The sequence below is a fragment of the Hemibagrus wyckioides genome, linkage group LG01, assembly GCF_019097595.1.
Source record: "Hemibagrus wyckioides isolate EC202008001 linkage group LG01, SWU_Hwy_1.0, whole genome shotgun sequence".
NCBI classification, from domain to species: Eukaryota; Metazoa; Chordata; class Actinopteri; order Siluriformes; family Bagridae; genus Hemibagrus; species Hemibagrus wyckioides.
In genome coordinates this window covers 15,055,107-15,070,003 of record NC_080710.1, presented here as the reverse complement: position 1 = coordinate 15,070,003, position 14,897 = coordinate 15,055,107, and the positions used below count along the sequence as shown (strand labels likewise).

General features: G+C 37.8%; 1 protein-coding gene across 4 annotated transcripts; it reads left to right on the top strand.

The window, feature by feature from the left end:
* The first annotated feature begins 5,524 nt into the window (after positions 1-5,524).
* LOC131354153 (soluble guanylate cyclase 88E-like) lies at positions 5,525-14,632 on the top strand. 4 transcript variants are annotated; one of them, XM_058391505.1, is made up of 17 exons: positions 5,525-5,647; positions 5,822-5,977; positions 6,674-6,806; positions 6,981-7,155; positions 7,494-7,585; positions 7,713-7,970; positions 8,650-8,791; positions 9,223-9,348; positions 9,587-9,707; positions 10,018-10,147; positions 11,013-11,159; positions 11,396-11,542; positions 12,105-12,261; positions 12,495-12,604; positions 12,794-12,883; positions 13,022-13,140; positions 13,347-14,632. In XM_058391505.1, the coding sequence occupies exons 2-17, from the start codon at positions 5,850-5,852 to the stop codon at positions 13,708-13,710; spliced, it is 2,439 nt and encodes an 812-aa protein (XP_058247488.1). In that variant the 5' UTR covers positions 5,525-5,647; positions 5,822-5,849; the 3' UTR covers positions 13,711-14,632. The 4 variants fall into 4 exon arrangements, with proteins under 4 accessions (XP_058247488.1, XP_058247460.1, XP_058247479.1 ...); XM_058391477.1 differs by having other exon boundaries at positions 5,562-5,647; positions 5,749-5,977; XM_058391496.1 differs by having other exon boundaries at positions 5,585-5,647; positions 5,818-5,977.
* The last annotated feature ends 265 nt before the right edge of the window (positions 14,633-14,897 follow it).

The following is a 14,897-nucleotide window of genomic DNA, read 5'->3' as shown; positions in this document are numbered from 1 at the left end:
GAGAGAGAGAGAGAGGGAGAGAGAGAGAGAGAGAATGCAACTGAAAAAATATCATTATAATAACCATTTTTTATTAAAAGCCTATTCATTAATAGGCATTACAAGACATAAATAGGTGAAAGGTGAGCCAATTATTTATCATACATGAACTTGCACTAGGTGCAAAGCTTTGCTGTTTGCTAGTCAAATTCAGAGTCCTTGTTATTCTGGTTGATCCTTGTATATGACTCTGCCTTGCTGTTTTGCTTTTCCTGCCTTGGATATCTGTTTGTTCTAGTGTTATTTCTGATTCTCTGTGTGCCAACTCAAGCCTGTGTTTATTGGCCTCAATTCTGGATCTGACGTTTGGATTTGTTCTCACTGAGCCTATTTTGTATACGTCCCCAAACTGACTGTTGCTGATTTTTGTTTGTCTTATTATACCTCTCGCACACGGATTCTCACCATACCCTATAATCTCCTTCAAAATGCCAACATTGCAGAAAAGATCATTTATGGCATTTTATTAGCACATAAATAATAATAGTAACTACTGAGACTTTTACACTAATTGTATCCAATTAAACATTTTTTAATTTCTCTATCAGTGTCACTTGTAATTAATTCTAACTATTTAAAATTCCAATGCACATGCACAGTCCCTCTAGGATTTCGTGACTTTTTGTGATTGCAGAAATGAATGAAAAATCAAGCAAACTCTGCAACCTTCAGAGGAGCTTGTAATTCTTCAAATTAGCTCAGACTTTCTGCAGATGAACCATGTGACATCATCACAATGCAAATTCAGCCAAAACCCTCTTATATTCATATGCATCAAATATATATGTACAGCTATCATACAAATTTACAAATGTTGCATATGTGTCTTCACTGATAGGAGGCATAATACGAATCCTATGCTTTTTGCCCATTTGCATTTACTTCAGTTGAAAGTAAATTCAGATAGTTTTCCACAAAAAAGCATGAAAAATGCAGCAAGTTGCAAAGGCAAGTATACTGGCAAAAAAAAGAGTAAAAAACTAAGAAATCTTGGAAGGATTGATTACATATTCATTACAAAAATGAGAGTAAATATGCAAGTAATGTCTTTTTTAGAAGGCACAAAACTAGTTTTGGTGATACTGTACATACAGTGATATGTTCTTAACCTTTCCAACTCTAAACTAAGTTGATAAGTCAGTTTATCTCTGTGTGAAGTAGCTGGTCAGAGTATTTTGTAATTCATAGCAAACTCTAAATATCCTTGACAGATGACATGTGAAATTTCTGGTAACCAGTAGTTCACATGTCAAATTAATCAGCTAATAACAATCCAGACAGACTACCTGACTGTCAAGCCCCAGTTTGTTAGACTGGGTAGCAGCATATCTGAAAGGGTGGTGCGTAGCACAGGAGCACTGCAAGGGACTGTACTGTCACCATTCATGTTCACACTCTACACCTCAGACTTTCAATACAACACTGAGTCATGTTACTTGCAGAAGTTGCAGAATGACTCTGCAGTGGGAGGGGGTATTAGGGATGGGCAGGTAGCGGAATACAGGATGGTGGTGGACAGATTTGTGGAATGGTGCCAGAACAACAAACTGCTACTCAATTCATCCAAGACCAGGAAGATGGTGGTGGACTAGAGGAGGATGAAGACTGTAATCGAGATCATAGAGGTCATAAAGTGAGAGGAAGTGCCTAGATTGGAAATCACTAGATTGGAAAAGCAACAGTGAGGTGGTCTACAAGAAAGGTGTAAACAGACTTTACTTTCTGAGGAAACATCGACCCTTCAATGTATGTACTAAATTGGTGGAGACCTTCTACTAGTCTGTGCTTGCTAGCACAGTATTCTATTCTGTATTCAGCTGAAGGAGCAGCATTAGAGCTGGAGTTGCAGAGAAGCTGAATAAGCTAATCAGGAAAGGTGGCTCCATTCTAGGCTGCAAACTGGACGTCCTGGTGGTGGTGGTACGATGGATGGTGAGCAAACCTATGTTTTATGCATTGTGGACAATAGCATACACTCCCTCAATGTCATACTGGCCAACCAGCAGAGCTGCTTCTCCAGTAGATTACAGCAGCTTCACTGTAACAGAGAAAGGAACAGGAATTCATTCTTGCTTATGCTCTCTGACTCTACAATGAGTCTACAATGAGTATGGGAAACTATGTGGATACTGGAGGGAATGGACATGCCTACTGAATTTACATACCAACTACTACATTACATATTTCACAAAATTCTTATATACTTATTCTTATCTTATAAATTCTTATGTACATATTGTACAATTTTACACATGTATTGTCAATTTATTTATGACTTAATTGCGACCACTGTATATTTATTTTAAACACACACACACACACGCACACACACACACACACACACACACACACACTAAACTACATATAGTAAACCGCTGATTTCCATACAGAATCTGTACAGAGACTCCGGTTTCAGTTTGTAAAAACTATGTTCATGTATATCATATGTATATTCTTTCTTACATTCATTTTTTGTGATATTTGTGAGCATTTGTGAGCATTGTTGAGTCCTAGGCCTCCATTGTGGCTGTTGGGACACCAAATTTCACCTTGGGGATTATTAATATACTCTATAGTCTACTCTTCTCTATTTATAGTTCATATAATAATCTACTTTCTATTTCATCAATGAGGAGTAGGTGATTTGTGGTGACACTGGTCTGCTATGGTTTAGCTCCTTCCATCTATCGTTCTTTTTGTAATAATACCAGACAATTATATTTTACTTCCATACAAACACTTTATTCAGACTATTGAACATGTTTCACCCTGGTTAAAATAAATTACACCTTTATTAGCCTTGCTCACCTTGGCTTAATTATCCTATTAATCTCACAGGGAAATCTATGTCAGATCCTCACCATTACGTGACTATAAGTACACTGAGCTACAGAGTCAAATGGCTTGACATCCTAGCATAAAATGGCCCAGAAAGACATAATCTTATGTCAACAAAGATCTGTCATACAAATTATGTTGACATCAAAATTGATTGAACCTTGTACCATTGTAAAGTTAATGAGCAGCATATTGACTATTAATAATCAGACTGACTGCAAGATGAAGATTAAAATGAATGAATAAAAGTCTGTTGAATCTTTTACTAGCACAAAAAGAAACAATAGCATTTGTACCCATCATTTAACAGCTTACTATTTAGTTTTCTAAGAGAACAAGCAAAACAGGATACATCATTTCAATATAACTCATTTTCAAAAGCAACACAAACAGTTGGTATCAGAAATGTCAGCTCTCTGACTCTGATAACCTAGCGTTAATTCTTGCCACATTATACCCTATAATACTTCTTGAGATTCCAATATGACTAGCTTTGCTCTCAGCAATAATTCTATTTGGCATCGTTGCACTGGAAAATTGTAGTGCAAATGTCAAAAGGTTCAACTTCCTACTTATTCCCCAATGATTTTCTGGATCTCAGATATGCAGGATATACAATGAAAATGATTAGCATTTCATGGTCAACATCTAGATCAATGCTAACATTCTCACACTAGCCGAGGATTCTATCCACGGGCCAAATACATTATAGAAGCTGGTATTAAATCTTGCATTCTTTAGTTTGCTCGCAACTAGTGTCAAGCTTAAAGGAAGAGTGTCTTTATAACAAACTACACACACAAAATGATAACATTCAGCTTAGTTCCAAGCCTTGGGGCAGACAGATATTATAGCATCAAAATGCTTCATAATTGTCTTCCTTTCCAAGTAAAAAAAGGGATTAAAGACTAATTTCAAGTTTCAAGGTTATTATTTATAACAAAGTATATAATAAAAAATAACAAATCAGTATCATTTATCATATCATAAAAAAAGAATGCATGACTTCAATAAAAACGTTTGAGGGCACTGACTTTAGACTTTTAGACATTTTCTCCACCCACACACAGAAAGCAGGCAGTCTGTATACACACATATTCACTCACACACACTGCATCTAGTTTCCCAAGTGTTCCGGATTTGCCTCACAAATAGAGTCACAGAGGATTTTTTAGCACAAAAGCAGAGACTGTAATGAAGGATTAGTAGAAAGGACTGAAATTGAACCTAGGCATGCATAAATCATGTGCATACATTTACAGAGCAAAAGCAAGTTGCGAAGATCAACTTATTGAACTGCTGTAATAAAGGCAGAAGAAAAGGAATGGCTGAAAACCACTAGTCAGTCAGAGCTAAATATATGACTGCGACTGAGGAGCTGCAACTACACTTGTCCTCTCACTGTGCCTTAGAGAAATTAGAGGACAGAGGAGAAGGAGAGCCAAAGCCTTGCCAGGAACAAAGGAAAGAAACACATTGCAATTATCAGAGCAGCTTTCAGAGAGAAAAGAAGCACAAACAAGCACGACTCACACCTCTCTCGTCTGTTTTTTCACAAGACCACTAATTGCCTTGTCAAGCTCTTTAGGTTCTTGATAACACCAAAACACAGGTCATGTGTTTCACAGCATATAAACATACATACACTACATACATTATAGGAGGAAATGTGATGTAATCTTCTGGAGTTAGAGTAAAAAAGATACGTGCCATATTATTTAATTACGAAGGGAAAAATGCATGTGTCATCTTACAAAGTGGATTGAGTGTTTTATTTATTCCTTCTTAGCTATAGTTTCAATGTGACAATAGTGCCCCCTACACAACCTTCATGGAATTACAAATAGAGAAATGTCACCCAAGCTGAACAGCAGGTGTGTTAAGACATGCTTTATTTTCAGTATTGAGAGATTTTTTTTTATTTTTTTCAGTTGAATCTTTTCCCAAGCATATTAAATCCTTAACTAGCATGTTGTGCTACTGCAACTAATCAGATACAGCTGTATTAATGTTTAACTGAAAATCTAGTGTCTGTGTATGTTATATGCATGTTGTGTATGTATGTGCAGGTTATCCTGTTCCCTCCCACTGCTTGTAAACATCTCAGTAGGTGGACTGGATAAAATAAATTACCTACTGGTGTTTAGGAGTGTTTGAATGTGTGTATGCATAGTGCCTTATGATAGACTGGCGTTCCATTTAGGGTATGTTTCAATCTTAATGCCAATGTCCCTGGAAAAGGCTCTGGATTCACCATAACCCTGGATTACCAGGATATAAAAAAAAGAAATGCAGTTACAGAAATGCATTCTAACCAATCTTTTTCATTTTCTTATAAAAATGTAATGTTTTTGAACGTTTGATCCATTTCTTTGGACCAGAGTGTTAGCATTAGCACAGAACTGCCTATTTAAAAAGGGAGGGGGGTCAACAAATGCTTTCAGTACTAGATATTAGGTCAATCTGTACAATCATCAAACCTCTTTCAGTCATTAAGATAAGAATTTGATTAAAAAGTGTGAAAAATCAGCTAGCCATATCTTTATATAATGAGGTCTGGTGGTGTAATGCTTTTCTCTACCTGCCACAAACACTCCTCAGCTCTCCTGTGTGGGCCTGTTTTAGCCCACCATGTCTATTGTCCTGACAGAGGAGTGTGTGAAGTGCTTCAAGTGCCAGGAACAGGTGTTGGGCAGAGAGAGAGGGAGGCCAGTGTGCTTTAGCCTGGGCCAGTCGCAACCTCCCTGTGCACTGAACTGAGGAACTGCAGGTAAGCAACACCTACTCACTATGCTCATTTGGTTGTATGATTTAGTAATATTTGACATTTTATTACCATCTTAGCACTGATGAATGTGTTCTGAGTTTTAGGAAGGGTGTGTAAAAATTTAAGGGCAAATCCACATCTCTGATATATTTGACCCTACTCTGTCCGTGGAGGCAGAGGTCAGGAGGTTCTAAACCCTCTGAAGATGTATGGCCTGTATCTGGAAGCAGTAAATGACTACATTAATGAGTCCTACGGGGAGGATGTTTGGAGGCTTATCGAAGCTCGGGCAGAGATTCCTCACCTCAAGTTTGTACGGCACCAAATGTACAAGTAAGTCTCTGATTTCTCTGTCAGTTCCAGAAGAGTAGAAAAGAGCCGTCTTAAATCTTTCAATTATACATGAATGACTGAAAAATGTATCATTGCTACAAGGCAAAATGTAAAAGAAATTTAATTTATGGTTTAAGTCAGGTTTCAGAAATGTTCAAAAATTAACAAAACTGATCCAATACTTCAGTTTATAGTGAAGCATTAATAGTGTGTGTGTGTGGGGGGGGGGGGCTTAGATTATTAATCTAGTCAATTTTATGAACATTTTGCCTTCATAAAGTTAAAACTGCCTCTGATTTTTTGTATCCTATGAGCAGTTTTTTTCTCCAATCCTCTCAGTAGTAAATGTGGTCTCTAATTCTTAGTGACATGGTTTATAACTCCAATTATGTGGTGTAGTCTGCCTTCTTCAAATCGGGTCTCTTTTTTTTTGTCTTTTAGCAACATGCAACATTTCATTTATGAGATGTTGGATTTGTACTTTTTGTAGATTTACTTTGTAAAATAAAAGAGCACTGTGCTTTTTCACCAAAAATGATCAGCTGTTGCTTCATGCATATGTACACATGTGTGTGATACAGAGTGTTTTATATGTGTGGTGAGACTTCTACAACTCACAGTAAAAACTCATACAGATTGATTCACTGGTTATTTATACATTTTTTAAAAAGGGAAATACTTGTTTTCTTGTTTTAGTGACAATCTTATCCTTCGTCTGGCTAAAGCAGCTGGAGAGGTTTTGGGAAAGACCCACGATGAGCTGATGTATGCCTTCGGAGTCTATATGGTCAAACGAATAGGAAACTATGGCTATGAAAGGATTCTTAAGGTGACTGTGAAGCAATCAATAAACAAGCTTCCACGCAGAATGCACTATTAGAGCTACATCATATTTTTTCACATCCACTCATGCACAAATAACAATACTCGAATACTCTAATTAAATATCAGACCAGTCCCTGGCTCCTGATTTCATCCCTGCACATGTTTCTGCGTGGTTCAGGTGCTGGGTCGTAATGTGCGAGACTTCATCAATGAGCTGGATAACTTGCACGAGTACTTCCGCTTCTCGTTCCCCAAAGTGCAACCGCCCAGCTTCTGTGTGGAAGAAGAATGTGAGACGAGCCTGACGTTGCATTATCGCTCTACCAGAAAGGGTTTTACTCAGTTTGTCAAAGGTAATCATACACTCAAGCACAGGCTGAAAATGAATCTCTGTAGATTTCATAGAAAAAATATTTTTGGAATCATGTAATAAAATGGAAGGTTGGCGATGAGTAAAGTGGAGATGTTCTTGATAACCATTTTGCTATGTATCAACCAAATATTGACCTTAAAATGCAAATAGTAGTAGCACTTCCTTTTTTAAAGCTGGAACAAGTTACACTTAATTCCCAAACAAGCTCCTGAGCCTACTGAAATAGACTAATTTTTATTTTTCTGTTCACATGTAGTGACTGACTAGAAAAATACTACATTGTTTCTGCTATTAGTCTAAATTTCTGTATTTCTGTAGGGCAACTCTCTCAAGTGGGCCGTCAGTTTTACAACACAGACATTGAGGTGGAGATCTTGTCTAAAGAGGAAACAGAGAAAATGACATATGTGGTAAGACAACAATCAAAACTTTTTTTTAACAAACCAGCAAAAGATGTGCTGTAGCTGAAAAGTCTCAGGTATTAGGAATTGAATTTCTCTAACAGGCTTCTCTATTCTCACTCCAATACTCCTGTAGGTTTACAAGATGAACTTTGACAATGCTGCATTTAAGCACCGCATGCCCCAGCAGAAAACAGCGCCTGGTTATGAAAAGCTACCTATGAAAAGGGGCATCTTCTTTGACATGTTCCCCTTTAGCGTGATCTTTCGTAGAGACATGACTATGTACCGCATCGGAGATGGCCTGAAGGAAGTGTTCTCGGATCTGCAAGGCAAAAAGGTCAACGAGGAGTTCACTCTGGTGCGACCCATGTTAGAGTTTAGCTGGGACAATGTAAGTAGGGCAGGCAGTTATGTGCGTGTTTTGCTGAGTAGGCACTTTCTATTCAATAATGCCAAAGGGACATTTAGTGATTTATGAAGCCACAGCTACTTAGTGTATAAACAGATTTGACAGGCTCAGCAATGAAAGATAACGTCACTGGTCCATTCAAAACGTTCAAAACAAAGTACATTATAAAGAGAAGACATGCGTTAAGAATGTAAGTGCAAAATGTGATATGAGAAAAGAATGTCAGTGCAAAATGTGATATGGGAAAAGGCACTTAGCTTCTCAGACACCACTAAGACAGTTTCACTTATTGATTCAGAGATGGTCCATGGGAATGGAGGAGGAATTGTATTTACATCTCATTTCCCACATTTCTGTGACATGAATCACTAATATCAGAAAGGATAAAGGTAGAAGGTTGTTATATTACAATTAACAGATAACTACATTGTTCGTAGGATCATAAGAGAGCTCCCTGAAGTGTATAGACATGTGTAGATTACAGGAGCTGTCTTATTATCAAACAAACTTTGGAGACAAACAGTGAGGCCAGGCAGAGTTCTTTGTGGCTACTAAGCAGCACATCATTCTGTATCTGTATCTGTATCTGTATCTGTATCTGTATCTGTATCTGTATCTGTAGTGAGAAGCAAACATACACATACTATGTATTCTCTTTCAGATCTACACTCACCTCAACAATGTGTTTGAACTGCTGTCAAAGGCAGTTGTAGAGAGCAAGCAGAAGGTCAACATCCCTAAACTCAGCAAAGAAGAGCCTGAGGAGAAGGAGGAGAGTGAGAAGCCGAAGAAGGAAGAGCGAGGTACAGGTTTGCTCTCACTTTTCTATAATCTGACTGGAGCATGATGAATATTTCAGAAAGAATGGCAATATTTTCACACTGCATTTCATCTCACTAGTCTTGAGTTATCTGCGGTAGGATTTAAAAAGCCAACTACAAAGAAGTGTCCAATAAAAAGTCAACTACAAAGAACATATTTAATTTGAAAAGCTGTCGAGAAATTCAACTGTTTAATATTTTACAATGTTTAAAGGCTGTGTTCAGACTAATAGCCAAATGAGATTCAAATAATGTGGTCTTATGTATGTTGTGTTATACAATACCATTGATTAATTACAATTAATATTAGTGGAGAATGTATTAACACAACAATTACTAATCATACATTTAAACTGGACATTGTCCAGTGAATCAGAATTACAGTCAGTTAATAAATCAACCTGCTCTTTCAGACAACAAGGCAATGGATGATATGAAAGGAGCCGATCAGGAATACAGCAGTGCTCTGACCCAGTACAACAGCTCAGCAAACTCTGGAGGAGAAGACATTGAACTGCTTGCTTTCCAGACTGTCACTGGTTAGATGTGATATTTACAGACTCACAGCCACACTGATCAGTACAGAACCATGCTAGCCATTTCCAGAGATATAAGGGGTCATTTTCCCAACATATTTGGAGAACAAATGCTAGATGCCACATATAAGAATTACAACAGTATATCACTTAGATCAGGTGAACATATGTGAAAACATGCTTAGACTGACTGGCCAGGAGCGATTTGACTGACTGAGGATCTCTTTTCTTTTATATTTAGGTAAGTGCAGTGAAACTATTTTTGAGGACATGCGAGAACCACCTAAAAAGCCTCTCCATCTGAAAGGCCAGATGAAATACGTGCCTCAATGGGATTCACTCATCTTCCTTGGCACACCCATGTAAGATTTAATTACATCTGCATTGCTGGTTGTATGGTAACATGGCCTGGCCTGTTGCAAGATGTGGTGCTTCCTGTTTAATCAATACGCTTGAAGCAATATAGAGCAGTCAATAGCCAGTCTGATCACATTAGAGATCAGCACTAAAGCATTAACATGGCTTAGTATTATCATTTTAGATGTCCAATTTAATTGTCTGGATGTGTTTGATCAAACATACCAGAAAGTCAAAGCTAAACAAGCACCTCTAAATCAAACAGTACTACAAATGATTTACTCCACATTAAAACCTATCCAATTTCCTTTTTAGTATTGAGACAGTGGAGGACATGATTAAAATGGGCGTTTATGTCAATGACCTTAACCTGCATGATTCGAGCAGAGAGCTCATTCTGGCAGGAACTCAGCAATCAGCCGAGCTGCAGCTGGCTCTAGACCAGGTACACACACCATGCTCTCAAATGTGACAGCACTTAGCATTTCCTAACAATAAACTGCAAAACATCATATTAGCAAGTGAAAATATCTTGAAAATGCAAATGTATTAAGTATTGACTCTATTATGAGAGCAAACTATTCTGCCTATTTCTAGATATTTGGAAAAATTTCAAGCTTGAATTCTTTTTATTAGCAGATAAATTTGCATCTTTAATAGAAACAAACACTTGAATTTAGAATTATCTGCCAGTAGAGCGAGACAATGTTAAACTTGTAAATGTCTAATGTCTAGGTTTAATAATCTTTACTTTTTCCTATATTTCACTATAAATGTCCCTTGCTAAGGTGCTGTTGTTTATGTGTATATATACATATATACATATATATGTATATATGTACATATACATATATATGTATATATATGTATATATATGATGAAACTGGCTCACATGAAGACCATCCCAGAAAAGCAAGACCAAAATTTACCTCTGCTGCAGAGGGGAAGTTCATTTAGAGTTACCAGCCTCAGAAATCACCAATTAACAGCACCTCAGATTAGAGCCGTTATGAAGGCTTTACAGAGCATCAGTAGCAGACATATCTCAATATCAACTGTTCAAAGGACATTATTGTGTATTTCGGCCGGCTTCAGCATTGTTTTACAATGTAGAAAGAAATAAAAATCAGGAAAGACCATGGAATTAGAAGATGTGTCCAAACTTTTGACTGGTATAGTAGTAGTAGTATATATATGTTTGACACACAGTTAGATAACTGGGTTTTCATGTGTAGAAAATAAAAAACATTGTGGGGTTCTGACTTTCCAGATAAAGTTACAATAATGGAAATTGTGTGCTGCCTGTACAGGAGCAACAGAAATATGCTCAGCTGCAAGAGATCATTAAGAAACTGGACGAGGAGAAGAAGAGAGGCGACTCTCTGCTATATGCTATGATACCAAAAGCTGTGGCTGACCGACTGCGCAAAGGCATCACAGCACTAGAGACCTGTCAAGTACACACACACACACAGACACACACAGACACACACACAGTGGCTGTCCGGCTAATTAGTTGGCTAACCTTTGCATCATTTACATAACAGGCTTTTGCCCCTTGCCAGAACAATGTCCTCATCAGATTCTCTGTCTAAATAAACTTTATCCTCGATAAGCAAAAAATATTTGATTTATTATAATCCTTCTATTTGTAGTTTGTGGCTGACTTTTGTCCTGTGGCTCTATTATCCAGGTTTTCCCAGATGTGACCATCCTGTTCAGCGATGTGGTTAAATTTAATGAAATCTGTATCCACATCACACCCATGCAGGTGGTGGACATGCTCAATGAGATCTACATTGTTTTTGACACCCTCAGTGAGAAACACAATGTGTATAAGGTAACTAAATTTACATGAAAAATGCATATCATTAAAAAGGACATGAATCAAATCAGCGAAGACAGGGCTTTCTGACCTCTTGGTGTTTTCTGGTCAATTTGGAGATTCTGCTAGGCCTCAGAGAACAAGTAGCTAATCAACAGAGTTTGGTTTAACCATAGCTAGATAACCAACTAAATCATATTCGGGTCTTCACAGGGTAGCATCGTGGCACAGCAGGAAGTGCCAGTACCTTACAGCTACAGGGTCCAATGATCAATTCTTTGCTTAGGATACTCTCTGTGAGGAGGTTCAAATGTTCTTACCATATCTACATGACTTCCCTCTGGGTTCACCAGTTTCTTCCCACATCCTGAAAACACACCGATAAATTGGTAAATTTAAATTGGTGACTACTCCAACAGGTAGACTGGTGATTTTAACCAGTGTTTCTATGATATATTCCAGAGCCACCATAATCCAAACTAAGATAAAGTAGTTATGTAAGATGAATGAATGAATGAATGAATGAGCTTTAGGTCTATGAGAATAACCAGGACACTGTGATGTACACTGTTCCCAGGTGGAGACCATAAGAGATGCATACATGGTGGTGGCTGGAGTGCCTAATAAGACCACATTTCATGCTCACCATATCTGTGACATGGCTCTAGACATGCTGAGTTCCATTGATCACCTCAAAGACCCCTCTACTGGGGATAACATTCAGATTCGTGTTGGTAGGTACACTGAGATCTGACCTGAATTGTATTCATTTCAAAAATAGTAGTCCTTACACCTGACATTTTACAATAAGACATTTTACAATATGTCCATGATTTGATTTTTTGCTCACATACATAGTCTGTTCTAGTCATTCTACAAGTTTAATATCACATTCAAATCATTGGTCTTTTTTCAAGGTCACATTCAGCTGAGATAAAATGATTTGTATTTGTGATGTGCTTCACAGGAATTCACTCTGGTATGGTAGTGGCAGGAGTAGTGGGACTGAAAATGCCACGCTACTGTCTGTTTGGAGACACGGTGAACACTGCCTCTCGTATGGAGTCCAACGGTGTAGTAAGACATGATCTAATGGTTTCTGTGGTACCATAACTATTTCTTCATTTATAAATAATGAGACAAGTCAGCATGAGACAACGTAGCAGATCCCAGTACAAACAAAGGATTAAGAACGTTAATCTCAGTAATTTGAATTGGGAATTATAAGCTGATGTCTTGTTTATCACTGTCTTCCTCTGTGATTAGGGCATGCAAATCCACATTAGTCAGACCACTAAGGATCACTTGGAGCATGAGCCATATATCATTGAAGAAAGGGGCAAGATTTTTGTAAAGGTAGATATTACTCTCTCTCATCCTGTTTACTGAACATTCCTAATGGATGTATGCGGCTTTCAGGCATATCATCTTTCATATTCACAAGATATTTATTTTATTACTTCATAAAAAGTACTAATAATAATTATGATTAAGGGGAAGGGCTACATGAAGACATACTGGCTGAAAGGGAAGAAGGACCTGTCCTTTAAAACACCAGCTGAGCTTCGGTACAGCAGCGAGCAGAAAGATTCTGAAGATCGAAGCTCTAATGGGTGAGTAGATGATTTTGAAGCTAGACTTGAATAGATTCAATGCAACAATAACTAGAACCATCAAAGCAATCATTGCAAAGACAGCAAACTCACTAGCATGATTATATCAACACAGATGATTCATTGCTTGCTTTTATTTTGTCTCTAACAATGCATATGATTGTTTCCCTTCTGTTTCCTTCTCCCTGGTGGCTGCTTTTGGGCAGTTCGACTTGTACCAATACCAAGCACTCTAACTCCAACCTAAACATACCCAACGAGGAGCAGGCAGAGGGGAAGCCCACCCCTACAGACCTGCCCCCTGACACACTCCCACCATTGGAGGGCACCACAGACTCCACTGTCGCCACTAATGAGTCTCAGGACAAGGAGAAGGTTAAAAAGACAAAGAACAACAAAGGAGGCAAGGCAGAAAATGCCTCGGCTAATTCACAGGAGAGTTCACCCCCTGCTGGTAGCCAGAAGAATGAAGGCCCAGTGCTCAATAGCAAAAAGCACAGCTTCAGGAACCAGTACGCACGGCTACCAGCCAACCTGCCCATGCGCAGTGCAGCCTGCACCCTTCTGTGAGATGCAAGCAATCATTCATCCTGTAGCTTAAACCAGACTGAACTCCTAATAGCCCTGCTTCACTGACAGAAACAAATCTAGAACCAGTTTAAATCAAGTTCTGAAATTCTTACATTATTATCATACATTAAGGGAAGTGAATTCCAGGACTTGATGTTAGTTGGTTCTATACAGCAGCGGGGGAAGGAAAACTGGCTTTTGGGCAGATTTAAACTCCCCAAAAGCTATAGCAGTATTTTAACCAGACAACTGTTTTCATGACATAACTGACACCTGAAAAACATTCACATGTATTACACCCTTTTCCTTTAGAAAACCACAAAAACGTCAGTATTAATAAATGGAAACTGATATGAAACCAAGTTTTGAGCTAGTAGAGAGTAGGAGGAACAAATACAGTATATTCAAATTTAATGAAATCATAAGTGAATCCACAGGATACTCAGACCACAAGCTCTGCTGCATTCATGTATTAAATGTTAAAGAGAGCCATATGCTGCTGTTGTCAGGAGAAGAGAGGTGCTTTCTTTTAGTCAATGTATCAGACGTTCAGCATCATGCTTTTAAGTCTGATACGCAGGCTTGATTTCTGGAGCTCTCATGGTGAAATGGTGGGCACATGTCAGTGCCTAAACAACTCATTTATGTATACGCTCGTTGGATTTCACTGGATTCATTTCATTAGCATATGTGTATGTACAGTTACATTTTCTTCTCAGATTCATTGATGCCTATATGAATATAAAAGGTAATATAATAGACCTGGCATAGTAAACCTGCATCAAATCTGTATTGTATTTATTTTGTCTTTGCTTTGTCGCAGGTGGGCGAGTATGTTGTGATTGTTTAACTGCTTTTAAGTAAGGATATTTATGGAACAATGTTGTGTAACTTTTTTTAATCAATACAGCATTTTATGCCTTTTGCTGTTCAGTTAATGACTAAAGCAGTGTTATACATACAGTAGATAAAAGTGTTACATGCAGTATACAGTTGGCTCACAAAGTATATCTAAATGTTATAGATGTTAAGCACACACACACAGACACACACATCATATTTGTGTTTATGGGAAATACTAGCACAAAAGAAAAAAATAATCAGTTTTGTACAATTCTTCCATAATCACAGATCATTTTAAAGCTTTAGGAAACAAAATAAACACAAGCTAAAACCATATAATATTT